At 50.2% G+C, this 27,505-nt stretch overlaps 1 protein-coding gene across 1 annotated transcript in view; it reads right to left on the bottom strand.

The window, feature by feature from the left end:
• The window catches only part of NTM (neurotrimin), a 390,965-nt gene extending 366,153 nt beyond the window's left edge, over positions 1-24,812 (bottom strand). Inside the window, exon 1 of the mRNA XM_066564272.1 lies at positions 24,649-24,812. Within this exon, the coding sequence (XP_066420369.1) occupies positions 24,649-24,724 (76 nt within the window). The 5' untranslated portion in view covers positions 24,725-24,812. The remainder of the gene's footprint in view (positions 1-24,648) is intronic.
• Positions 24,813-27,505: the final 2,693 nt, after the last annotated feature.

Raw genomic sequence — 27,505 nt, 5'->3', positions numbered from 1 at the left:
TGCAGACAGCACTGCAGACACACATTCCTGACTGACAGACAGCAGGGCCTGCGCCCCAGGGCACGGCTGCCGGGGGCTGAACAGAGTCAGAAAGGAATCCTGGAAGGGTTTGAGATAAAAGGAAATTCAAAGCTTATCTCTGCAATGGGCAGGGACAGCTTCCACTGTCCCAGGCTGCTCCAAGCCCCGTGCAACTTCACCTTGGACATTCCCAGGGATCCAGGGGCAGCCCCAGCTGCTCTGGGCACCCTGTGCCAGGGCCTGCCCACCCTCACAGGGAACAATTCCCAATTCCCAATATCCCATCCATCCCTGCCCTCTGGCACTGGGAGCCATTCCCTGTGTCCTGTCCCTCCATGCCTTGTCCCCAGTCCCTCTCCAGCTCTCCTGGAGCCCCTTCAGGCCCTGGCAGGGGCTCTGAGCTCTCTCTGGAGCCTTCTCCTCTCCAGGTGAGCACCCCCAGCTCTCCCAGCCTGGCTCCAGCCCTTGGAGCAGCTCCTTGCCTGAGCCAGAAGCACTCTCAGCAGTTTTTAGCCATTTTCTCGGTATTTCACCACTGTGACCATGTTCACAGGGGTTCTTGGATGAGGGAAGAGATGAGAATGTTGACTCCATGTTCAGAAGGCTTGATTTATTATTTTATGATATATATATATTACATTATAACTATACTAAAAAGAAATAGAAGGAAAGGTTTCCTCAAAAGGCTAGGTAAGAATAGAAAAGAATGAAATAACAAAGATCTGTGGCTCGGACAGAGAGTCCAAGCTATCTGGTCTGTGGCTGCCCATTAATTGTAAACGTTCAAGATGGCCCAATCACAGACACACCTGATGCATTCCACAGCAGCAGATAATCATTGTTGACATTTTGTTTCTGAGGCCTCTCAGCTTCTCAGAAGGGAAAAAATCCTAAAGAAAAGGATTTTCACAAAAGATGTCTACGACACACCACTCTTACTTATATCCTTACTTATAAAAAGCACAGGGAGAAAGCACAGATAGAATCATCCATCACAGATACGGATCAGAGGCATCCTCACATGGCCATCACTGACCTCCTGCCACCACCACCACTTCCAGTTCACCACCTTCCAGCAGACATCCATTTCCAGGTCACTTGTAGAGTGCTCAAACAAGTGCAAAGTCCCAAGAAATCACATTCTGAGTGCATGAACACCCCCAGCTCCAACTTCCAGCCTCTTCTCTGAGCTGTCCTTTGAGGTGCAGAGCAGTGGCTGAGAAATGCTCTAATCACTGCATCTAATTTCAAACAGTGTGAGGACCATGTTGTGCCTTGGGATAAATGGGGAGAGCTGCCATTGAAGTAAAAGAGAGCTAGGCACTTCAGAGGCTGGAGTTTGGCCTCAAAAATAAATTAAAAAAAAAAAGCCATAAAACTCAACTGTTAAAGTGCATTTAAAAACATAATAAAGCAGATTAGCAATTGAACCGAGCGGCTCGCTGAGGGACTGATAAGTGGGGAGGGCTCTGGAGGCACATATAACCACTGAAAAAAGGCCAAAAAAGCCTTGTTAAGAGTAAAAATGACTTTTGATCCAAAAAAAACAGCATGGAAATGCAGTTTTTCTCATGCATTTTCCATGAGAGAGCAAGCCCAATCAGGCTTGTTTTAAGCAGAGATGCTGAAGCTCCCACCTGGAGTGTTCTGTGCTGGGAGGGACAGGAAATTGCCCGGTGACTCAGTGCATGATGTAGGCGACAACCTTGTGCCTCTCCTGGATGTTCAAAGCACTTTTGACTCATTCAGGGAGTCACTTGACCCAACCCCATCCCAACCTCCTCAGCTGTGCAGTCAAGGAGCTGCAAAAGAAGCTTGCTCCTTCAGTAATTCTCCTGGAGTTGGGTCTTGGGGGTTCATTTAACATTAAAACATTAAAACAGCCATGAAGGAGGAACTTTTATCCTAAAACATGGAGTAGTCACTGGGAGGAGTCAGCTTTAGGAATGGGCAGGGGGAAGGTGTGTGGGGAGGATGGTGAGAGCTCAGCCTTTGCCTTCAAAGATCTTCTCAGCAATTCTCAATGCAAAAACTTCTGAGACAGCGACACGCTGGGCTGCAGAGGCTGAAGCACTTGCTGATACAATCCAAACCTCTCACTGCCTTCAGACCAAGGGATCAGCCCAGGGCTTGACACCCACCAAGCTTCCATGTGCCTGGAGGCCAGCAAGGGATGACCTCCTCCAAGATCTCCTCCTGTCTCACAGTCTCCTGAGCTTTTGGCTTTGTAGAAATCCTCCTGCCCAAGACTGCCCTGCTGAGCTTATTCCCTACCAGATTCATTGGCTGGATTTTGTCTGGAAAAGTTGGAAAATAGAAGGCATCTCTTCTTGGAAGCTTGTACAGTAACCATCTTGCAAAGAAGGGGCAGGTGGCTCATGCTCAACCCAAATTCCACATGTATCGGTCCAAAACGTGGTTCGGGTTTATTAAATCTTTAAAGTCTTTGTACAACTCAAAGGACAACTCCCTCACGCCACCAAACCCCTTTATGGTACCAAAACCAGCACGTGATCAGAGTCAGATCACCCACGCCAGGGTGGAGCTCGGTGCTCCAGGGAAAGAGAGTGGGACCCCTTGCTCCCATGGGACCTGAGACCCCACCCATGCAGGGGAAAGGAGCAACACCCACCCATGTCCCTGTAGATCCCTTCCAGCTGAGGACATTCTATGATTCCATGATAACCACAATCAGGATCCCTGCCAAATCTTCCCAGCACGGTCTGGGTGGGTTTCCAAGCTGATCCCCCCCACCCAGCACATGCCACGTTCACAGGGTGCTCAGCTCCCTCAAAACATGGGGTGCTCAAGCCTTGTCACTGCAGCTGGGGTCAGGGAGACTGAAAACACAAGTGTATAATCCTCTCACGAGTTAATTAAAGCACCCATCCACCCTTCATTCAAACCATTAGCCATGGCTCTTTACAATTAATTATTTGGAACCAAATCAAACAAACAAAGAGAAGACCCAGGAAGAAGAGAGAAAGCCAAGCAGAGCCAGGGCAGTGCTGCAGCAGGGCATTAGCAGGGCTCATCCCTGCCTCCCCTAAGTGAGGCACAACCCCTTTTAGCCAACACAAGGGTTGCTGGAGGTGAGGACCCTGCTTGAAGTTTGGGTCTTACCTCGAGCTGCCTCTGTGACCTTGGGAAAACCTCCCTGTCCCTCCTTGCTTCACTGCCAGCCCCTCATGCCATGACCCATCGCTGTGCTGCTCCCTGCACACCCTCCTTTGCCCTTGAAGTGTGAATAAACCACAAATAATTGATTTACACAGCACAAGAGCTCTTTGGTGAGGCGCTTGGGTGGGCAGGAGCCAGCACTTCTAGCCCTGACCTAGTCCCAGCCCCAGGACTTGCAAAACATCTGCAAGACCTCAGATGAGCAGAGAGCAGACCTTCCCACCTACACAGAAAGCCTGGGAAGGGCTCCTGAATATTGCAAGGAGGGCAAGCAGCTCTCCTCCTGCTCCAGTGGAGGCTGTGTCCCCAGCTGAAGCTCTCTGCCCTAGTTTATCTCCTCTTTTCCATGATCTCTCTCCTCGCTGAAAGCTTCATTTCAGCGCAGGTATGCGAGGGGAGAGGGGAGATGGGGATCAGGGAACCATCCTTCCTTTTCTCTTCTGATTTCCCTTGCATTTCCTTCCCTCTCATGTGCTGCCACAGCCACACTCTGTCTCTCATCCCCAACCTCTGTCTCCTCCATGCCCTCTCTGCTCCCTATCAAGCCAGGGTTTAATGTCTTTCCATCTTTTCCTGGGTAAATTGCAGCAAGTCTGCCGGCTGCTCGGGTGGAACACACTGTTTTATATGCGCCATAAAGGGAGAGAACTCTGTAAACAATATTATTTTTAATAAAATCCAAGTCTTTGGCAGGCCAGCTGCTTTTGTGTCTGTCTTAATTTAATCAGACGATCAGCTCTCTCAAGCAGCAAGAGGGAATGAAAAGCATTAGCAAGTAATCAGGGAACTGGTGAGGAAGAGACATGATTTCCATCAAGAGCTTTCCACCCCAGTGTGCTGCTCTGAGAGCAGGACCAAGTTTTTGGGAAACAGATTCCCAAAACAACTTTGTCAAGGTGCAGGAAGGACATGGGCACACCTGGGTGTAACATTCATCCTGTAGGGCTTGAAAAAGAGCTGCTCTGGGCTATAAGAGCTGAAATGAGAGATGAGGGACTCCAGGGGCTCTCCAAAATGCAGTTTATTGTACACAAAATGCAGTTTATTGTATCCAAGGTGTTACAGCAGTCCAGGTCATGGGTGACAGAGCTGTGCCTACAGCTGTCAGCTCCAGCTGCAGGCAGGCCTGGAGCCCTTTGGTTTTGGTTACAATGCATTATATCCTTTTCTTTTGGTTTCATTGCATTCTACACTTTTCTTTTGGTTCCAATGCATTCTATACTTTTCTTTTGGTTCCAATGCATTCTATACTTTTCTTTGCTGAGCATCTTAATACAGTAGAACCAATCTATACCTTAACTATTATCTACAGCCTATCATAACTACTGTCATTACCATATTCATGTTACTGTTCTCCAATCACTCAAAGTCAGTACATTACAGTTTAAGCTAGAAGTTGTTTTTCAGTTTTCTTGCTGTGGAAAATTCTGAGACCTTTTTTCCACTTGCCACATTTACTGCCTTGTTTGCCTGTGCTCTCTTTCTGCTTGGTAAAAACATCTTCTTGTTTGGGGTGGGTTTATCCTTTGCTCTAAGCCATACAAACCCCTTCTAACTCACACACCCTTTGCCTCCTTGGTTATCCAGTGAGACTGGCTCAGCAATTCTTTTCTTCTATATCAAAACTTGCTTCCATCTCTATTCCTTCTTCAGACTCTACATTTAAAAATCTTTCTGCTAAGCACACAAATCTGTGAGACTTTCTTGTCAAACTTTCATCCTTCCCAACACTGGGCCATGAATAAACCTAGACTTAAAGACACTTCCAGTCAGAGCAGACCACTGTGACCTGGGAAGGCGTCTGACATAGCCCACATTCCTTGGGATGGGAATTCTGCCCAGTTTGGTGACTCCACAATGCTTGTATCCAGGTACAGCCATCCAAGCCAGCATCCATCAGCTCCCTGTTCACAGCCAAACCCCAAACCAGCCTCATTTGACAGGTCAATATCCAAAATCAATCAATACAATGAGAGTACTAGGGATTAAATACTAAATTCTGCAAATATATCCCCAAAATTCAGTCGAGGCTAGATCCAAGCTGGATCCAGGGTAAAAGCTGCCTGCAAAGAGGGGAGGGGAGGAGATGGTGTTGGCAGCTGGAGCAAGGGGAGAAGGAGAGCAGCCCTGAGCAACCCCTGACACACAGCATCATGAGCAGCAGCTGAGTTTGAAAGGTGTCGCTTACAGACAGCCAAAACCTGGCAGAAACAGCTGATTTGGTGACACTTCTGTTCTTCAAGACCAAGCAACAGCCAGCGAGCATCTGCCGTGGGCAGACAGCTCCTTTCCCTGCTCCAAAGCCTCTGAGCCAGCAGGCTCAACACTTGGCCATGATGTCCTCTGAGCCTAAACCATTCCAGATGTGATTCCTGCCTCCATCTCATAACACTTTGGGGGATTTTTGGCAGCTAGAGCTGCCCAGAGCACAGGGAAGGACTCCCCTGGTATGGGACTGATCAAGGGTTCCACTCTTCCACTCAAAGCCACAAATCCTCCAGAATAAAAATCCTCCAAAATTTGAAATAATAAAAACTAATTACAGACACAAAGTAAACAAATTAATTGATGTTTACTTGTTTACCCAGTCACCACAAAATTCTTAATGACTGAACATGTATTTTTAAGATTTTAAATTGTGCTAAGGCGCAGCCATAAATATCCCCAGTAAAGCAAACATGGTGCTTTAGCACTGCAAAGGAACTAAAATTAGTGTTTAATTACAAGAAATCGCTCGAAGTTCTTTTGCTACCATTAATCACTTTCAATTATGAATGTAATTATAAGTCATCTTTTCTCTTTGGGTGGTCGCTGCTGGGACCTGAAGCGGTGACCCTGTGCTCCAGAAGGGAGAACCCCACTTTGCTCACCAAATGACAGCTCCATGCTGGCTGTGCCGAAGGGATGGATCAATTAGTGCCTGCACCAAGCTCCTGAGGAGCCAAGGGCAGGCAAACAACGCAAGGGTGAGGGGGAAACCGAGTTACTGCATCCCTTCTGCCTGCACTGATTGTGCACTACCCACCCGTGGCAGAATCAGAGCTACCAAGACAGAGAAATTGATGTGAAAAATCCTCAATGTCCTCAGGTCATTAAAGGACGAGATGATAATGTTATCTCTTGCCACGAGGCAAATCAAAGCCTTGAGAGTTCCTTCCCTGCCACAGGGATGGCTGCAGTGGGGACACGTGTGGCTCAGTCCGTGCAGGCAGTGCAGGGGAGCAGAGGGCACAGCCAAAATCTGATCCCTCACCTCCTGGCCCTGCCCTGCCCCTGCACCCGGGCTGCACCACGGTCAGCATCACCTCCTGGCAGCTAAAGATGGAGCACGCTCACTGCAGAGGGGGCTTTCAGCTATGGATCAGTTCTCTGGGGAATCTACACCGGGAATCTGCGAAACGTAATTAAGAAAAGCAAATTCATTAGCCATAAGCGCTGATTTTTTTTTTTTTTTTTTTTTTTTTTCTGAAGGAGGTGGCACTTTTCTTCTGGGCAACTTGCAAATCAAAAATAAAAAGCTGAAAACTCCCTCTCTGCTCAGTGCTCAGCCTCCTTCATCAGCTCAGGCTCTGCTCAAAGAGTTTGGGATGTGGAATTACAGCCCTGACTGCAGGCAGTCACTGAAATAAATCCTGATGTGGAGGCAGCTGCTGGCAGAGCATCTCCAGCCTGGGACGCCCCTGATAACCAGGACACTGCACCATGAACTGCTGCCTTGACTCCCCCAAATCCCCTCAGCCTCACAGCCTGCTCCTGGCACTGCCCAGCACTGAAGAGGACCAAAACACAGAAGACAACGTGGAAGATCAAATGGAAACGTTCCCCTTTGGTTCCCTTGGTACTTCTTCACAGAGAATGTGATTAGCCTGCCCTTATCTTGGTGGGAACAGTTGTTAGCAATAATGAAATCATCCAGTCCTTTTCTTTTTGAAATCCAGCCATATCCTTTGGCTCCAGGAAACAGGGGCAGTCACATGTGCCGTTTTCATAAAAAGCCACAAGACAACATATTCCATCACAGTAAATTCCCTTCCCTCAAGTGAAGAGACAAGGGGAGAGATTTCAAGGACAAGAAAAGTTTCAGCCAAAAGAAGGGGCTGAGCTGAAATTCTGCCCATCTGACACTTCCCAAGAAGTTGGCTCCTCACTATCTGAAGAAGTCTGGATGATGACAACCCTTGTTGCTTTTGTCTCTCTCCTTCTGCCTCAGCTCCTGCGAGGGGAACAGGAATTGTGCACTGAATTTCCATGCTGACACCAACTCCAAGAGGATGACTGACTGTGAGGGAAAGCCCAGCCTCTGGAGGATGAACACTCCACTCCACATGTTGGCCAAGATTCCAAGGAGGAATCGCGCCAAAACCTCCACATGTTTCTCCCAACAGCTACTCGTGACCTGCTCGGAATCAGGACTACTCTTGGCAGGTCATGAACCAAGCCAAACTCATCCTCACCTCATCCCCTTGGACTCTTCCCCAGCCCAAGACCCAAATTCCCTGGTGAACCTTCCTCTCAGCCCAGAGGATGACAGAGGGCCACGTTGCCACCCGAGTGGACAGCACACTGGGCTGTTGTGACTCAGCACCTGGATTACCCAGGCCCCATCCTGTGCTGCCTCCTAATTAGCAGGCAGGATTTCAGCGTCCTCAGGTCCTTGGCTGAGTCCCCCCTTCCCTCTGCTCCTCACTTATTCTGTTCACTGAGCTAATTGCCGAGCGCCTGCACCCTGGGTGTCTGCTGCTGTTGGAGAAGATTAGTATTTTTACAGAGGGGAAAAAAAAAAAAGATTAAAAAAAAGATTGTGTTTTTTAAAGCAGATGAAAGGAGAGCCCAAGGAGATGTGCATTTGACTCTCAAACATGCTCCTTCAAGTCTCCCTCAGCAGTACTTAAAGGCATTTCCAAAGCAAGACTTTATGAATGCTAAATGAACCCAGCGCCTTGTTCCTCTGCCACAAGAAAAGAAAAAAAAACTTATCTTTTATATACAACATTTCCTTTATGGCTGACACTGTGCATCAGGCCTTGCTCCCACTTCAGACACCGACGCTGACCTTCACAAAGTCACAGGGACACCAGGGGCTGCCTGGGCTGGAGGAACACACACCGGGCAGGGGCCAGGGAGCCTGGCTGGATCCAGGCAGGGTTCACCTGCTGCTTGCCAGGAAGGGAGAGGTGAGAGCACAAATGGAGAAATGTTCCAAGTCGTGCTTTCTGTCATTGTGATCTTGGATGGCCCAGCCAAAGCAGGGATGCTGGTTGGTGTGTCACCCTGCAGAAGGGTTTGTGAGGATGCAGGTCGAGATGGGATGGGGAATGATGAACCAAGAGGGAACGAGCAGCAGCCCAGCAAAGCAGACAGACACAGGAGAAAACACCCTCTGACTGTCCAGCCCTGAAAACCATCTGTACCAGCACCTCCGTTTCACCAAGGGGTGATGGTGGGGTCCTCATTTGGGTGTCCAGCACCCAAAGTCTCCCCAGTTCCAGAAAGGACAAGGAAAAGCACTTTAATGCACCCAAACACCTTTGGCCACCGGGTGATCGAGTCAAGCCCACCCAATACCTCCTAATGGAGCAAACAGCCCAACCCAGAGCCAGGACTGACCCCACCACCCTCACTGCGTGGATTTCCAGCAGGACCACCCTTCCCTACCTGTGAAATGGGGAAGAAGTGCCTTTAGCTTCTCACAAAATACTCTGGGAAGCTGGTCCACGCTCTAAGGAAATCAGCCACCCAAAGGAAGTCTTGGGAGATTTAATTAGCTGCAGTCTGTGCTGTTTGAGCTTGTTAGGTGCTATATAATTGCTAAATATTATTATTATCTCTGCAGGTACAGCAGTTTGTTAGGATAATGATAGTGATTGACATTTCCCTGGCATCTTTCATCCCAACCAGATCCCATTTTACTCTATTATAAGACACTGTTCTGCCTTGACTCTCCATATGTCTCCAAACTGTCAACAGGATCATAACCAGCTCAGCTTTGCCAAAAGAAATACAGGCAAAGTGGCTCATGGAAGTTCATGGGATGCATCACAAGCTGAGCAACTTCAGCTTTGAGCTCAAGAACTCAAGTTGCACGGGTGGGTGTGGTGCAGACAGAGATCTACGGGCTCTACTTCAACATCAACACGGAGCAAAGCTGCACAAGTGGTCCTGGAACCACCACAGCACCCAAAAACTTCCCTTGTCCATCCTCATCCCCTTTTCCTGGCAAGCAGCTGTGGGTACCATAACCCAACCACCACCATAAAAAATACATCCCAGGGACAGCAAAGCAGAGGGGCCACCGAGTGATTAATGGGGGAATATCAGTTTGGGATAGGTCTCTAAATTCTCATTAAGTCAGGTGCTGAGGCATTGCACATTAATCCAGAACATTTCCCCTTCGGCCCAAACAAATAAATAACTCGTGTATAATTCAGGGAGAACTGGGTGGAGCCATCTCTCCCCCCCTCTCCATCTCTTTCCAACTAACCAGTGAATAAAACATCGCCCACAAATCTATTAGGCTAATTTTAAATCCTGACAATTTAGCAGCACTTCAGCAAGATAAGAGCCATTTATTAAAAGCCACAGTTCATTAAGCCAAATGCTGCTGGCGTATTTACTCAGAGAAACGGGCCTGGGCTCGGCTCTCACCCAGACCAGAAGTCTCCAAAGGAGCAGGAGTGATCCTATTTCACCCAAAAAGAGAGGCCAGCATGAATCTTTGTCCTCCTTGAGCACACGCAGGGCTGTGCATGCTTCCCACCAAAGGAACTGGGTGTCTGTGCTGCCGTCTCCCCTCTTGGATGAGCACAGAGCAGAAATCATGGGAGGCTCTGGAGCTTGGGCACCCAGAGCTGTGAGAAGTCCCCACAGCTCACAGGGGGCCATGGGACTGCTCCCAAAAGGATCAACACCCCAGTCTGGATCAGGATTGCAGTGCTTTGGAGCCATTCCCATTGGTGGCAAGCACAGATTGACTTTGGAGAGGGATGATTGCTTCCAACCACAAGCCAGGAGGGGGCTCCTGAAGAGGAACTGCTGCTTGCCAAAGGTACCAGATTGCACCCGGAGTTTTCCTTCCTCCAAGCTGCCTCTTGACATCTCTGCTGATGTCCTGTGCTGTGACCATGGCAGGGAGTGCTTAGGGACACACAACAAGGGCTGGAGGCTCCCAGGGCACTGGCAGGACAGAGATGGACTCAACAATGGGAGCAGCCCTGCTCTCTGGGAATTGGGATTTTTGGGATTTTTGTTAACCTTCACAAGGGATGAGATGGATGCTCCACCCAAACCAAGACAGCAGTGTGACCGTGTTCACAGGGGTCTCAGGTTGAGGGAAGAGACGAGGATCTGACTCCATGTTTCAGAAGGCTTGATTTATTATTTTATGATATATTTTATATTAAAACTATACTAAAAGAATAGAAGAAAGGATTTCATCAGAAGGCTGGCTAAGAATAGAAAAAGAAAGAATGATAGCAAAGGTTTGTGGCTCAGACAGAGTCCCAGCCAGCTGGGCTGTGATTGGCCATTGATTAGAAACAACCACATGAGCCCAATCCCAGATGCACCTGTTGCATTCCACAGCAGCAGATAACCATTGGTTACATTTTGTTCCTGAGGCCTCTCAGCTTCTCAGGAGGAAAAATCCTAAGGAAAGGATTTTTCATAAAAGATGTCTGCGACACACCAGAACCCATAAAGCCAAACTGTGCATGAGCCCACCTCAGATCTACAAAACCTGCCCAGCAAAGCTGTGCCTGAGCACAGCCTGGCAGAGCCAGCTCTGTGCCAGCATGGATAAGCTCATTCCACATGGGAAACCAGCCCTGACACTGCAGGAGGGCTGAGCCACAATTCCAATGGTTCTGCTGCCAACAGCCTGACCCACAGGGTGTCAGGTTGGGTTCTGACTCTGGAAGTGCTGTTTTAGTTACTGCATTGTTTATTTTATTTTTTTATTTTCTTCCCTGTTAAAGAACTGTTATTCCCTGCTCCCATATTTTTGCCTGAGAGCTCCTAAATTTCAAATTTATAACAATTTGGAGGGAGAGGGTTCACATTTTCCATTTCAGGGGAGGCTCCTGCCTTCCTTAGCAGACACCTGGCTTTCCAAACCAAGCCAGATTTTGGCATGTCTTGGAACCAGAGGATTGGAACATGGAACCAGAGGATTTTTAAGGTCCCTTTCCACCCAAACCACCCCAGGACTCTGTGATCCTGCGGTTCAGGAGGGACGAGTGGTGAGGGATGGAGCCGGCAGGGAGGGAGCTGAGCCAGCAGCGTGCGAGGAGCCGGCGGCAGAGGGCAGTGCAGAAATCCCATCTGGCAGAGCTTGTGAGTGTAATTCATTCCAGCGGGAGACATCCAAGAGACTTTATCAAGTGCAATTGTCCCACTGAGCCTTTCACCTGCACACACTTGCAAGACAGTCTGGAGTGACTACAGAGTATCCCTTTACAGTCAGAGCTGAAAGGAGCATTATAAAGGTGAATTAACATTTTAAAAGAACGTAAAAAACCCAGAACTGTTCTAATGATGATTAATGGGAAGCTATAAGGGAGGCCGTGACCTCCTGGTGTCATTAAATGGATTGGCAGGTTTCTGAGCATTAATTATAAATAGCCACAGGAGTTTGAGTGCTTAGCAGAACGATGATAAATCCATGACACAGGCACAGGGACAAGGAGCCAGGAGCGTGGGGGAACACGTGCCTGTGTGTGCACACAGCTCAGCGTGCAAGGACACATGGGTGTGCACGTGTGTCACACACAGGAAAGAGGCACAGAGCCAAAAAAAGGTGGGAATGAGTATGTCTGAGGATACTGCTGTGTTTGGGTGGAGGGAGAAATGGATAAATGATAAATTAGGCACTACCAGTCAATCACATTTTCTAAATGTTTTATATCCCAAAAGCTATAAAAGCAATATTCCTTTCTGGCCTTATTGGAGCCATTTCTGGAAGGCAATCACATCTGTTTCCTTGGGGATTTGAGCTGAACTGTGCCTTGGCTTTTTTTTCCCTTGCCTTTTTTTTTTCCCTCCCCTTTCTATTTACTCTCTAGCCTGTTACCAAAGCAGGGTCAGAGCTTGCATACAAATAGGGAGGAGGAGTGAAAAACAAACAGCCCTGAACCAGTGATGAACAGACAAAAAGTGATTGCAAACTTCTCATGGCAAAGCCCCAGCGCCACAAATCATGGGCCACACAGATTCTGGGTCAGGCAGCTCCCACATTGGTATTTCCCTTGCTTTAATGTGCATCGTTCCACAATTCCATTGATATTGTGGAGATCTGCATCCTGGGGCACTGCTGTGCATCAGCTTGGATGTGCTGAGCCACCCAGCCTGCCTGGGATTTGCACAGTTCTTCTCTTCCAAGGTCCCTTGGAGAGACACTCATGGATTAAAGCCCAAATCCCTCTCTGCAGCCCACAGGGGCCCAGAGCTGCAGCCACAAAGGTACATTTTTTCCCTAAAGCAGAAGGTGGGGTTTTGCAGGAGTTCTTTGGGAAGAAAGGATCAGCAAACCATCAGAGTCTGCAGATGGAGTTGGGAATAAATGGGGGATGAATGGAGGGAGGACCTGAGGCTCGTTAATGAGCTCTGCCAGTGAACCACAGCGACTGCAGAGGGGGAAGGCTCCTCTCGCTGCCAATGACGGGAACAAAAGGCTCTGGGTGAGATGCCAAGGGGGCAGTCCCATCCCTGGGCATCCAGACACCCCCCTTAGTATTCAGGACAGAGGCTGAGCTGGCACAGCTCTGCACCAGCAGCCACATCCCATCCCCAGCTGAGACAGCAGCCCCAGCACCCAACCATGGAGCATTTCCACTGGGATTGGGATCCCCATTTCCTCCAGCTCCTCTCTGAACTGCTCTTTTATTTCCTTTTATTTCTGCCCAATCTAGGGGGAAGCAAAAGCACACGCCAACCCCCCCTCACACTAAAATTTAAAATATTCCTGTTTAGATTTAAGTCTCATTACCATGCTGGGCCCTCCTGTATTATTTCAACTGATTGGAATATGGTGGCAAAGGAATAAGTTCTCCATACAATTTTCTTCTGATCCTATTAGTTGCAATACAATTACAGTGAATACATCAATTCTTCGTCCCAGCAGCTCCTGGAAAGAGCCACCTATTAAAAGCTGGCTTATTAATGGAATTGTACTTCCAGGATTAATCGGGCCACGTTGGCCATTTCCATTTCTCACTCCACAAGTGCTTTTGTTTGCTTAATAGGCTGAAGTAACTTGAGAATGACACAACTTAGAGCTTCCCCATTTGCTCTGCATATCGCCAGCAAATTTAATATCGCTTTCCTTGCCGGCATCTCCCTGGGATAAAACCTGGCAGTGCTGCCAAGGAAATCCACCCTGCAGGCTGGGGAGGGGTGGAAGGAGCTTTCTGCCTTTGGCAGAGCCAACAAGGGGAAATTCCTCATTGATCCAAGGCGTCAAACCCAAAGGGAAATGGCAACACCAAAACAATTTGCCAAAGCCTGCTGGATGAGAGCCACTGGGATATCATCCCATGAGCAGTTCAAAAGCTTCCCAAAGCAGCCCCTCAGAGCATCACTCCCTGCCCAGTTTGATGTGGGGGGTCCCCTCTGGCCCTGCCCAATCCCAGCCGCAGGAAGCAGCATCAGCATCATCCCTGCACTGTTTCCCAGCACAGATATTCCTGTGGCAGCAAAGCCACTGCATGTTGAAGCACAGTAATATAGTATGACTTTTCCCTTTAATGGAATTTTTCTAGCCCACTAGGAAAAAAAAGACTCCATTAGCCATACTACAAAGGCTCCTACTTATTAGTATTTTAGAACAGTGGCAAAAACATTTCTTGAATCTAATTATTGCTGACAAATATGAAAATTGAAATCAAAGTTAAATTTTCAGCTACAGTGCCTCATTCGGCCGCGGCTCGCCCGCTCCCAACGATTGCATCAACACATTTATTCTGCTGAGCAGGCTCCCAGATTGGGCCCCCCCTTTCCCTGCAGCCCACCCCTCCATCTTCACAGGCATTAGCTCTGACATATTCATCTCCACAGCCAGGCCACGGAACCAACTTCGTGTTTACCACTTGTACGTGGCCAGCGGATCGGAGCGAGGCTTCCGGGGGCTGCAGAGGAAGGGAGCAGAGCTTGCTGCTCGAAGAAGAACTTGCTGCTTTTTGGTTTTCACCTTTTCTTTTTAAATTTATTGTTATTTATTTCCAACTTCGCTGTCTCCCATCCCCTCCCAACCCAATCTCCAAAAGGGTGATTTTGATTTCCACCAAGATAGAGGATGTGGAAGGGAGGGGAGAATGGAGAGAGGGGGGAAATAAGGAGAAAAAAAAAAAAAGCCTTGTCAACATATTTCCTTTCTCCTACCTCCCCCCAACATACTGTAAAAATCAATCCCCTTTGTCATTTTGCTCTGCTTGTGTGAATGTTTAATGGCTGTCGAGGGAGATAATGATTGCTGCTAGGAAATTCATTTCAGATTTGCTATTTATAAAGTACTTGGTGCTCAGGTGGGAAATTAACATAAGGAAGGGGGAAAGGGACCAAACCAGGGAAAAAAAGGCAGCAGGAGAGGAGGGATGAGATGCTGCAGGGCTGGTTGGAACGGGATGGAGCCCAAAGAGAATCTGCATCTGGTCCCACCTCTCCTGGGACAGAGTGAAAAGGTTTGCATGGAGCAAGGATGGCACTGCCAGCCCCTTCCCACCCACGGATGCAAGAGATTATTCCCCAAGTGCCTGGGGGCTTCACCCCCCAAAACCCAGACCAGCAGCCCCAGCAGCACCAATGGTTTGTGCCCCAGCTGCCCCTGCAGCCCCTCAACCCTTTGGATTGACCCCAAGCCTCCTCTGAGTCCCCTCTCCCCTCGAAGCCCACCGAACCTGCTGGATTTTTGAATCCCAAGGGAATTCCCATCTGTGGTCCAGCCAGACCCCACAGCACCAGCGCTGCCATTGAGTTGCTAATTCCTTGTCTCAGAAGTTGCTTTTCACTTTCTGATTTTTCAATAATAGGCTTGGTATGAATCCCTTAAGCTTCTGAAATAAGCTGAAAAATGCTTTTCCAGCCATTTACATAAACACAAGTGGATCAGAAGGAATAATCATAGTTTATGCATTATTTGGGGGCTTTGGAGATGGTTTCTAATGTGGTGTCAGGTTTTGAAGGCCAAAACATACAATGGGAAGCATTGACGTGCAGAAAAGCGGCACAAAAAGTAAACAATAAATAATACACGTTTTTTTCATGTTGTCTCCAGTGACAAGGCAGTTTTGGCTCTGCCACTACCCCAGCCTCTAATGGATCACGGATCCTGCTCCTCGCCAGCTTTGTTCCAAAACGAGCTTCATTAAGAGAGATGTCACTCATCCTAAATCCAAATGCACCCCGTGCCAGCCAGCCCTGCCGCTCTCCTGCACCTTGGCCCGCTATCAAAAACCCCACTGCTGGCTTGGGGAATTGACTTTGGAAAAGTAAAAGTCTAACGGAGGCACCCTGTGATCTCTAAATACCATCTGTCCTGTAGAAAGGGAATGAAAGCTAAAAACACCCAAACCAAGCCAGGAACCAAGTGCTATTCACCAGATAACTCCTCGAAGAGGGGAAAAAAAAGCCCCAAACACCAAAAAAAGAAAGAGAATATTATGGCATTAATGAACCTTGCTTTGCTCTGTGGGCCTGTCACGCTTCCAGTGAGGCGGGTCAGGTCTGGCTTTCAAACCAGTTCTTTAAATCAAGAATTCTGTTTCTAGTAAAATGGAAACATTAGCAAAGGATCTGTTTTGAAGAAATAACAATACAAAATGGAACAAGGCTGGAGACTCCAGGCTCTTTGATACTGCTGGAACACGGCCTTTGGAGCTCTTTTTTTTTTTTTTTTTAAATCACTTCACAACTTTGTACATAAAGCCTCAGCGAGCTCCGAAGAAAATGTTTCAAAAATCAATCCTTACTCTTCCCAGAATTTACTTTCACTGGGAATTTGTGATTGTTCTTTTTTTAATTATTATTTCATTTTGGAATTAGAAAAACCTGAAACATTCCGCTTCGTTTCTAATATTACACAATTTCCCGTGGCATTTCCCACTCCTTAGCAGCTGCTCTCTCTCTCTCCCACCATGAGTCACTGGAGGACACAAACCAGCCCTCTGGACTGAGCATTTGTGGTTTTCCAAGCTCCTTTCCAAGCTAAATCAGGGTTCCCAGGATCAGCAGTGTGCAAGGAAAATACACCAACCCCTCAAGGCTGGGTTGGATGGGGCTTGGAGCAGCCTGGTCTAGTGGAAGGTGTTCCTGCCCATGGCAGGGGTGGAATGCATCACCAAAGGGGTATTGGAGACAGACAAAGGTGACACAGAGACTCCATCATCAGAAAGCATGAAAAGCACTTTATTTAGAAACCCACAGTTCTTGTAGGAACAATGGTGGACCTAAGACCTGATTGGCCTTTAGGAATCTTCTCTCTCCTGCTGGTGAACTATGAATAGCACACTCCGGAGAATCATATTTATAAACAACATTTACAGAAAGAGAGATAATAATTGTTTTAATTCTTTCTCCAAACTTTCTCACAGCTTCCCAGGAAAATCCTGGGACAGCTATGTCTCTCTCTGCTCAGAGGATATGTGGTTACCACAGGAATGAGATGAGATTTAAGGTCCTTTTCAACCCAAACTGTTCTGGGATATTTTTCTGTAATTTCCAAAAAATCCCTGATGAGAACCCACCCTCATCCTTCCTCCAAGCCAGACCCACATCCTGGGGTGAGCCACAGCTCACCCAGCGCAGAGAGGTGACCCTTCCATCCACCTCCAGAGGGTCCCTGGGGCTGTGCTGGGGCTTTTCACTCTGGCAGCACCTCCATCCCCACTGTGCCCGTGGGAAGGCAGAGGGTTCCATGCAGAGCACACAGGGAATACTCTGAGCACCAGGGATTCAGGCACAGTGGATGCCCAGAATCCTGACCTGCCCCTGCAGCTCCTCTGAAGCATTTCAGAGTCAAGGCTCCTTTTTTTTGACTGCCCTGATTAGCAAGCAAAGCATTACTGGGAGGTGGAGGAGGGGGGCAAGAATGCCAAGAACCAACCACTGTCTTTAGTGGGAACAGTCAACAGGACAAGGGGCCAAGAGGTCAATTAATTTACAACAGCTTTCAGCATTAGACATATTAACTGTTAAGCACATCAAAAATCCGAGCTCTGCCTCCTGGCAGCAGAGAGCAGAGCCTGGCAAGGCAGCACCTCTGATTTATTGTTGACCACGAGCAAGGTGCCTGCTTGGGGAGGAGGAGGAGGAGGAGGAGGAAGGTGGCAGCTCCTCCCAGTGCCAGCCACAGCTCCAGATGTGCTGGGATGCAATTCCTGCAGGATGCAGGGGTTGGGGTGCCCCAAGGGGTGCAAAGGGATCACTCTTTGTGTTCCTGTTTTTTCAGAGAATCCCAGAATGGTTTGGGTTGGGAAGGGACCTTAAAGATCCTCCTATTCCAACCCCTGCCATGGACAGGACAGCTTCCACTATCCCAGGTGGCTCCAAGCCCCATCCAGCCTGGCTTTCAACACTTCCAGAGATACAGGGGAAGCCACAGCTGCTCTGGGCACACTGTTCTGGGATCTTCACACCCTCACAGCCAAGAATTTCTTCCCAATCTCCCATCCAGCCCTGCCCTCTGGCACTGGGAGCCATTCCCTGGGTCCTGCCCCTCCATCCCTTGTCCCCAGTCCCTCTCCAGCTCTCCTGGAGCCCCTTTAGCCCCTGCAAGGGGCTCTGAGCTCTCTTTGGAGCCTTCTCCTCTCCAGGTGAGCACCCCCAGCTCTCCCAGTCTGGTTTTTTTCCTATAAAAGCCTCTAAAGGCATGAAAAACCCACGTGTGGTGCTGGCTGGCAACAGAAGACAGAAGCATGGCTTGGACTTCCACTACAAAATCCCCAAATCTGGCACCTTGCTCATTTTGGCTCCTGTTTGAAACCAAGAGCTCAACTCCAAGTCCAAGGCACAGCTCCAAGCTTTTGCCATGAACATCAGAGATGGATCAGGTTTGAGTCTAATGGGAGATTTGTCACTGCCCATCAAAGGAGAATGACAGTAATGCTTAAAAAATCCCATTTCCCCTCTTTAAAGCTCTTGTCCCTTCAACTGGAGAACAAGCAAGGAACATTTTTCCCTTTCTTGCCACTACTGAAGTTTGGGAAGCAAAGACAAACACAAATAAAGGTCTTTTTTTGATCCTCATGGCCAAATATTTGCTCCTCACAACGTGTTTCCCAGGCTGAGGAAAGCTGAATTTCACCTCCACTGACTGACTGGAGCTTCCTGGGAAGAGCTCTCCCCATCCACTCCTGGTTTATCACAGAAAACAGCAAGCCCTGCTCACTAACCTGACCTAGATCTGTCAACTGATCAATTTCTTCCCCATGGGGAAAAAATAAAATGGGGGAGGAAATCAAAATATAGGTATTTTTAAGTGAAAACTGCAAGAAAAATACACAAAGCAGACACTCAAATATCAAATGCACTCGTCTCAGGAGTAAGTTAAAGGAAGATGGAAAAACCACGAGCCAGGGTTATTGTGCTGGTCAAAATTCTTATGTGGAGAAAGGAGAAGCAGCTTTTGTGAAGCACAGGGATATCCCAAAACTGACAGCAGCCTCCAGAGCCCCAGCCCTGCACACAGGGATGGTCCCTGAGGTTACCAGAGCAGATTTTTTACAAGCTCCCAGCTCCCACCTGATCCTCTCTACTTATCAAACTGATATTTATCTCCTTCTGACCCATGAAGCTCATCCCAAATGTGGGAAAGAGAGAGAAGTTGGACACCAACCTGGGCTTCCACGGAATCCCCAAATCTGGCATTTTTGCTCATCTTGGTCCCTGCTAGAAGGCAAGAGCTCAACTCCAAGGCCAAGCTGCAGCTCCAAACCCTGGCCATGAACACCTGAGGTGGTGTTCCATCCTTTCCTCCTCACATACCCACCACAGGGTGGCCACAGGCACCTGGTTCACATGTGCTTCATGGCCAGGAAACGACTGCAAATCCTGAAATTTGTCCTGAAATGATGGGACCTCACACGTCTCCAGCCCACCAGTGAGGCTCCTAAACCTGGTGTAGCTACTACACAAACCTACTCCAGCACCTCCTCCTGTGCTGCAAGGGAATTTATTACACACAATGGAGCTTCCATTGCACTTTGATTTTTTTTAATTATTTTGATCATGATTTTTATCATTGAGATCTCTCCACAACCACAGCATGGAGCAACTACAACAACTTTACTCCTCCTTGTATCCTCCTTGTATCCTCCTTGTATTACAGCTGTGTAACCAGCTCAGCACAGGGAGGCCCCCAGGGAAGCAGCAGAAATCCACACTTGTGTAGTGGGATAGAATATAAGAAAATAAAGATAGTGTAGAAAGTATTCTTACCCCTAAGGAGTGCAGCTGGGCCAATTATGAAAGATTAGGAGCAGGCCTGACTTTAACAGGCCAGAGCTGTACCCAGTGAGAAGAAGATGCTATAAAAGAGTGGTTGGCCCCTTGAGGAGGGAACTGGAGTCAGTGGCTGCTTTGTGAAGAAGAAAGGGTCAGTGCTCTGAGGAGCTGCCCATGAGAAACACCAGGAAGGTGTGAAACTTTTGTGATAAAGAGACAACAGTGTGGCACCTAACAGTGTGAGGGGCTGACTCAGGAGAAACAGCAAGAAGATATGGAACTTTTGTGATAAAGAGACAACAGCATGGAACCCCTGCAGTGAGATGACAACACACTTGGAAAACCCACCTGCAGCTCCACCACCCACACCAAAATCCCATCCCCTTTCCAGCATTTTGGGTGCCTCCAGCGTTTTGCACAGCTCAGCTGCTTTCCAAAGGTCTTCTCAGGTTCCTGCTTGCTCTGATGAATCTTAAAAATGTGCCAATTAATGCCACGTGGTTCCTGATTTCCAGAGGTGCTGATACCTCCTCAGCCCTGCTGGGAATCAACAGCAGTGACAGATGTTCAGCCACGCTCCAAATCCAGCATCGAGCAGGCAGAGTGCATTCCCCTCCTTTTATGTACTGCATATAACTGGGTTATCTAATCATGTAGGTATTGATTATTACTGTTATTACCTATTAAAAAGCTATTTTCTGCCGTTGGGGTGAATATCATGTTTTATTGACCTGTGTGATAACTATTAACCACATCTAATATTTTTCCTGAGGACCAATAAATCCGAGCATTCACAAAAAGATGTCGATACACGTAATTTTTCTTATACACATTCATTAGTGCAATTACCTCCTGCACGAGCTGCCAGGAGGATTCCCCTCACCCCTCCACTGAGAGAAAACTCTCACAGGATTTTGGGGGCAGCATTTTTTGGGAGTAGCCCGAGGTTTCCCCCTCACCCCTCCACTGAGAGAAAATTCTCATTGGATTCTGGGGGTAGAATTTTTTGGCGACAGCATTTTTTGGTGACAGCATTTTCTGGTGATAGCATTTCTTGGGGGATAGGGGTTTTTGGGGGCGGCATTTTTGGGGATTAGCAGGTTTCCCCTCACCCCTCCACTGAGAGAAAATTCACACGGGATTCTAGGGGTAGCATTTTTTGGTGATGGCATTTCTTGGGGGACAGCATTTTTTGGGGATAGTATTTTTTGGGGATAGTATTTTTTGGGAGTAGCCCGAGGTTTCCCCCTCACCCCTCCACTGAGAGAAAATTCACACAGGATTCTGGGGACAGCATTTTTTGGGGGTAGAATTTTTTGGGAGTAGCAGGAGGTTTCCCCTCACCCCTCCACTGATAGAAAATTCACACAGGATTTTGGGCACAGCATTTTTGGGGGACAGCATTTTTCAGGTGTAGCATTTTTTGGGGGCAGCATTTTTTGGGGGGTGGCACTCTTTTGAGATAGTTTTTTTTTGGGAGTAGTATTTTTTAGGATAGTATTTTTGGGCACAGCATTTTTTGGGGATATCATTTTTGGGGGGCAGCATTTTTTGGGGATAACATTTTTTTTTTTTCCATAGCCCCAACCCAGATTCCAAATCCTGCCTTTCCTAAGGGGAAGCACCCAGCCCCTCCTGCCTGTGGATGTGTCTCTGGGTCAGATCCAGCCTTTCCATCACACACCAGCACAGCCTGTCTCACTTTGGGAATTATCTGCATCCCAGCCACATCGAACGAGCGAATAATTCTTTCGGATGAGGAACGCTCTGTGTAGGATGTTGACACATGCTATTATTTTACATACCTATTTCAGCTTGTATGCTTATTAGAATAAGGTCTTTATGCTAATTTGTAAATCAAATTCCCATAATTCTTGGCTTACTGATGCTAAAGGCCCAGCTAAATCTTCTATGACCTTTTAGCCTGGTTAATCCTTTTACGTGTGGCTGAGTGAAGAGTTTTCTTGTCTCTTCCACTCCCGAGTGCTGGGGTGAGATTTTTGCCCCTTCCTTAAGAAATCCAGGTGGGCTGTGGGTCAAGGACATGGGGCATAAGTGAGGACACCCCTTTGCTTTGAGCCAGGAAAGGGGGAAGGGAAAATTCTGCTGCCTGGGCCCTGTGTGAGGATATTTTGGATTTTCATTGCTGCTATTTAAAAATCACACAGAAGACACAGAGCAAACACAATGAGAGCTGTGTTGCCAAATTGCCGTTCACTTCCCGAAGCCTGGGGCTATCCCAGCCCTCTGCAACCTCCCCTCTTCCCATCTCCTCTCCCAAGTTGTGGCTGGAGGTTTTCTGGATCCACCCTTCTCGTGAGTGGATGCAATGGACACCTGCAGCTCCTTCTCAAGGGATGCAGCATCCAAGAAATGCCCCAGCCTCTCTCTCCAGCTCCCTTGGTGTCCAACCACCCTGGACATTCCAGGGCTCAGGGGGCTCTTTCCTGATGGACACAACCCTCAACAGCTCCCATTTTAGGGCCGCAATTCCACAAATCCAACAAATGAACAAAATTTCCACAAAAGTGAGTCTGCAAAACTTGGAGGACCCACAGATGTTTGCACAAATGCAGGTGGTCAAATGCCTCTGAATTATCCCACTTCATGCTCCACTTTCCTTTCAAGCACACTCACAAACCACTTTTCTTCTTGGTTTTTTGGCTGGAAATAGGGAAATGACCCAGGGGAGGACGAGCCGCTGCAGAGGGCAGCACACATCTCTGGAGATATTTGGAGGAGGTTTGTGCCAAACACAGTTTTCCTGCATGACAATTATTTTCACCTTTTCAAACACAAGGCAGCTCCACTTCTGGACACCAAACAAAGGGGAAAACTTATGAATTCCAAAAACTGCTGGGATTAGCAGAAGAATTCATGAAGCAGAAGCACATTACTGCTGATTTTCAGCACTGCATACAAACCTAAATATTACCTTGGGCTTGAATGAACCCAAATTTCTCAAAACTCTCTTTAAAAGTTTGTGCTAAAATACAAAATTATTCGTAGGGTGTGTTTGAGGGGTTTTTTGAATGACTCTTAAATAAAATTACGCAAGAAAAAAACTCCCAAGGGGACTCCTTCCTTCCAACAATGCAGCAACTCCCAGCCCCAAAAAGGCCCCAACTTTTTGCTGCCAAAGGCTGCCCTGGGCAATATTTCACCCAGTTCCCCACAGCTCTGCCCTGGGTCCTCCCCAGCCCACAGAATAACGTGGCTCCCTGCTTTCCCTCACTCCAGGAGTGACTCAGGGACTTCTGGCACCCACATCAGATTCCTGAAATGCAGGGAATTGGGGGATTTTGGGCTCAGGGAGTCAGCACATTCCTCCCCACTGCTCTGCTGCCCAGGAGAGTTATAAAAAATAATAAATAAAGAAATAAAAAAACAACTACTTTTTGATCTGGAAGCTTTGATAGGAGCAAGGAAAGGAAGCAGGAAGGATGACCAGAGGCATGGAATAAGACTGCAAGGAAGCCAGGTGAGGAGCCCCAAAGCAAGCATTAAAAAATAATAAAATAATGAAATAATAAAACAAATGAAGCCTCAATTCCGAGCAGGAGAAGTGAGGAGGGAAAGGCGCAGCTTCATCCCTCTCCTGGGGAGCCCCGACCCTTCACACCCCGCCCGGGTTCCCTGCAGGGCTGGGAGCGGGGGAAGCCCCTGGGATGCAGGAATGCCGGGCGGGCAGCAGCAGCCCTGCGAGACGGAGAGCGGGAGGAAGGCGAAGAGGAGCGATGCCTCGGCACCGTGTGATGTGCATGTTAAGCAGCCTGTGCCGGTCGATACGGCACGGGGGGCTCTCCCCCCGCAGCAGCAGCAGCGGGCCCGGTTTGCCCAGCAGAGAGAAGTTTGTGGTGGGAGACACCCAGTGAGCATCCCTGGCCACCCCGCAGCCCCCAGCCCCGCACCCGCTGGGCTCCCAGAGCCCGCCCGGCTCCTGCTGCAGCGCTCCTCGGCACACGGGGGACGAGGCTGGGCTGCTTTGGACATCCCCAGCCTTCCGCGGGCACCTGGGAGCAGCGCAGAGGGAGCAGGATCCGCCTGTGGAGAAGGAGGTGCATTCACCCCGCCGGGCGCATCCATCCTCGGGAGACCCCGCATCCCCCCGGGCTGCATCCGTCTGGCCCAGGAATACTCGCATCGCCCCGGGGGTGCATCCCTGCTCCAAGGAGCGCCTGCATCCCCTCCCGGGGTGCATCCGTGTCCCCGGGAAGTGCCCGCATCCCGCCCCGGAGCCCCGCTCCAGGCGCAGCAGCATCCCCCTGGCGCATCCCCTGCGCATCCCGAGCTCCCGCGGCGGCCCGGGGCAGGATGCGGCTCCATCCTCTCCTCCCATGGAGGAAACCCCGCTCCCACAGCCCCTCCAGATGGCTGCGAGGAGCCTAACGCGAGCTGACAGGCTCGGCGCTCCCGGCCAGATGGGGCTGGCTCCTGCCGCCTCTTCCCCCCTCCTTTTCCCTTCGCTTTTTGCTCTTTTTTTTCCCCCTTGCACAGCCCCCCCTCCCCTCCAAGCACCGTCCCCCGGCTGGGGGGAGGCAGCCGTGCTGATCCGGGACAGACTGGACCAGGACTTCCCAACTCCCAGCCCGGCGGGAGCGGGGCTGCACCGAGTTTTTCGGACGACCTTGCTGGAAAAGCAAAGGCGTGGGGGGAGCACGGAGGAACCCCGGTCCCCCCACCGTGTCCCCCAGCCTGTTGGATCACTGATCCTGCCAGAATCGTGCTGGGATGGCAGAGTCCTCCTGCACCCGCAAAGATAATCAGGACGCCAGGGGAGCGCTGTCCCCCCCGCCGCCAGCCCGGAGCACCGGGAATTCCTGCGCCGCACCCGCATCCGCATCCCCCGCAACTTCACGGCGGGCTGGGGACAATTTCCCAGCTCTGTCCCCGCTCTGGAGGGATCCTCATGCCCACTCTGGGGGGATTCTCATCCCCCAGCCCCCTCGGAGGGTGCTGCTGTGGGACCGCGCATCCTCCGCCCGCCCGGGCTGCGTCCCCCGCGGCGTTCCCTACCTTGGGGGAGGAGGAGCGCGGCCATCCCGGCGAAGATCACCCAAGAGACGGGGTGGTGCATTTTGGCCTGGGCCATGGTTTTCCTTCTCCTTCCCCACTCACTGCCGGGCAGGGAAAGGTTTAAAATCCAGCGTTTTCCCGGAGCAAAGCGCAGGAAGAGGGGCGGGGGGGGGGGAAGGAAAAAGGAAGGGGAAAAAAAAAAAAAAAAAGGAAAAAAGCGCAGAAGGGTGGGGGAGGGGGGAAAAAACCCAAAAGAAAAAAAAAAGGGGGGGGAAGGGGGTCGGAAGGGGTTGCAGGTGCGAGGACAGGCGCTGCGTGCCCGCCGCTCCGGCCCGCACACGCCGCCCGGCTGCAACACGCCGCCGGCCGCGCACGCAGCCGCCCCCGCGCAGCATTCATTGGCTGCGGGGCCCCCCCGCGCCGGCACCCGCACCCTGCCGGCACCCGCACCCCCGCACCCCCGCGGCAAAGACACCCCGAGAACCCCGCCGGCATCGGCACCCCCAATATCTGCACCCCCAACATCTGCACCGCTTAACCCCAGCACCATCCGGACCCTGCCGGCATCCGCACCCCGGCGGCAAAGACACCCCGAGAACCCCGCCGGCATCGGCACCCCCAATATCTGCATCCCCCTAACCCCAGTACCATCCGGACCCTGCCGGCATCCGCACCCCGGCGGCAAAGACACCCCGAGAACCCCGCCGGCATCGGCACCCCCAATATCTGCATCCCCCTAACCCCAGTACCATCCGGACCCTGCCGGCACCCGCACCCCAGCGGCAAAGACGCCCTGAGCACCCCCCCAGCATCTGCACCCCCCATATCTGCACCCCCCAACCCCACCAGCATCGGGACACCCGGCACCCGCAGTCCCGCACCCCAACGGCAAAGAGACCCCAAACACCCACGGGCATGTGCACCCCCAACATCTGCACCCCCCTAACCCCACCAGCACCCGCACCCCCGCACCCAGCGGCAAAGACACCCCGAGTACCCCGCCAGCATCGGCACCCCCAATTTCTGCATCCCCCTAACCCCACCAGCACCCGCACCCCCGTCACTGTCAGCACCCGCAGTCCCCAACTTCCCCCTGGCATCCACCCCCCCAAACTGCCCCCCCCGGGCATCCACACCCCCAAACTGCCCCCCCGGGCATCTACACCCCCAAACTGCCCCTCCCGGGGCATCTGCAGCCCCCTCATCCCACCAGGATCTGCACCACCCCACCCCTCAGCATCCACATCCCCCTCAGTGTTGGCATCCGCAGCCCCCAGGGTTCCCCCCTCCATCTGCATCCCCCCAGCTCCAGCATCCCCCCAAACTCCCCTGGCAGCCAGCACCCACATCCCCTGGGCATCTGCACCCCCCTACATTACCCTTTAGCATTCACCCCCCTGCTCCATCACCCACACACCCCCAGAGCACCCTTGAAACCCCCCCAAAGCTCTTCCCCTCTGGGAAAGGGGGTGAATCCCTCCTGGAGCAGCTGCAGCAGTGCTGTGACTCAGTTTCCCCAGCTGCACGGTGGTGGGAGGGATTCACACCCACACACCCACCCTGCGTCCCACCTGCCTGGCCCCAAAGGAAGAGGGGCACCTGCTCCTGGGGGCCTGATCTCTGCAGGACAGCCCCTACAAGCCTCTTCCCCTTGTGCACCTAAACCCACGTAGAAATGGCTCTAGAAGCAAATTTAATAAGGAAAACCTCTTCAGTTTGGAGCAGAAATCTCCTTTTAGTCCAGATCAAGGGGGGTTTTCCATGCTGTAACCATGCTCATCTGATTCCTCACACCAAGCCCCTGCTCTGAGCAGCATCTGGGCCCCTTGGACCCAGTTTAGGATTGAACACACTCCTGTTACCTCAGCTCCTTGCCCATGCCAACCACTGGTCCCTATTTCACAACACCAGAAATAAAATAGGCTTCTCTCCACTTCAGGATTCCCAAACCAAACACATCTGTCCACACCACAACCCAGCATCAAGAGCATGACACCCACATGCCCACACAGAAAAGGTCCTTGAAACAAAAACCTTAAATTATTCCACCCTTTGTCCAATAAAAGAATATCTGAGGCTCAGAACCCGCAGAGACCCCTTTAAAACAACCTAAATAAAAACTATCACATTAAATATTATTTTCATAAGTGATAAGGATGTCTCATTTGATTGCTCGGGGTGACTCACAGCCCCTTCAAACAACATTATAGCCAGGAGAAAAATGACAAAGAGGAAAAAAAATTAAAGATATTCTGGCTTTTTGTATTTATGCCTCCTCAGAGGCTTCCAAAAATCTGAGCTGTTCACTTTGCAATTCAGAAGAAGACTTGGCTGCGAACTCTTGGAAATCCAGCTGTGTTTCTCTCTCTATCACCCAGGGACTCTCTGAGTCAGATCCAGGCCAGTCCTTGTGCTGCAGGAAGGTGACAAAGCACAGGTCCCTCTGCTCAAGCCCCGTCCTCAGATCTGACAAGAATTCAAATGTCAAACGTTGGGAGGGATTGGCAGCTCAGGCTGGGTGCTCCTACCTGCCCTGTTTGATGCCTGCACGTCCCTGCCACCAGCCAAAGGGTGACACTGTCCCCAGCCACAGACAAGATGCATTCACCCTTCCTTGGGTGCTCCCCAGCACCTCCACTGCTGTGTCCCACCAATTTCCACGGGGAGTTGCCAAAAAGTGGCTGCAGGCTGCTGCAGAGGGCTCTTAGCTCTCCTTCCTGTCCCCACCCAAGGCTTGGTTCAACCCACAGACCCTGAGGAGGTCCAGTGGATCCACCACCAGCTCCTGGCACCACCAGGAGCACCCCACACCCTGCCAGGGCCTGCAGCACCTCCCAGCTCATTAGGACAGCGAGAG

This window comes from Molothrus aeneus, chromosome 22 (genome assembly GCF_037042795.1).
Source record: "Molothrus aeneus isolate 106 chromosome 22, BPBGC_Maene_1.0, whole genome shotgun sequence".
Lineage (NCBI taxonomy): Eukaryota > Metazoa > Chordata > Aves > Passeriformes > Icteridae > Molothrus > Molothrus aeneus.
This window is presented reverse-complemented; position numbering and strand designations above follow the sequence as displayed.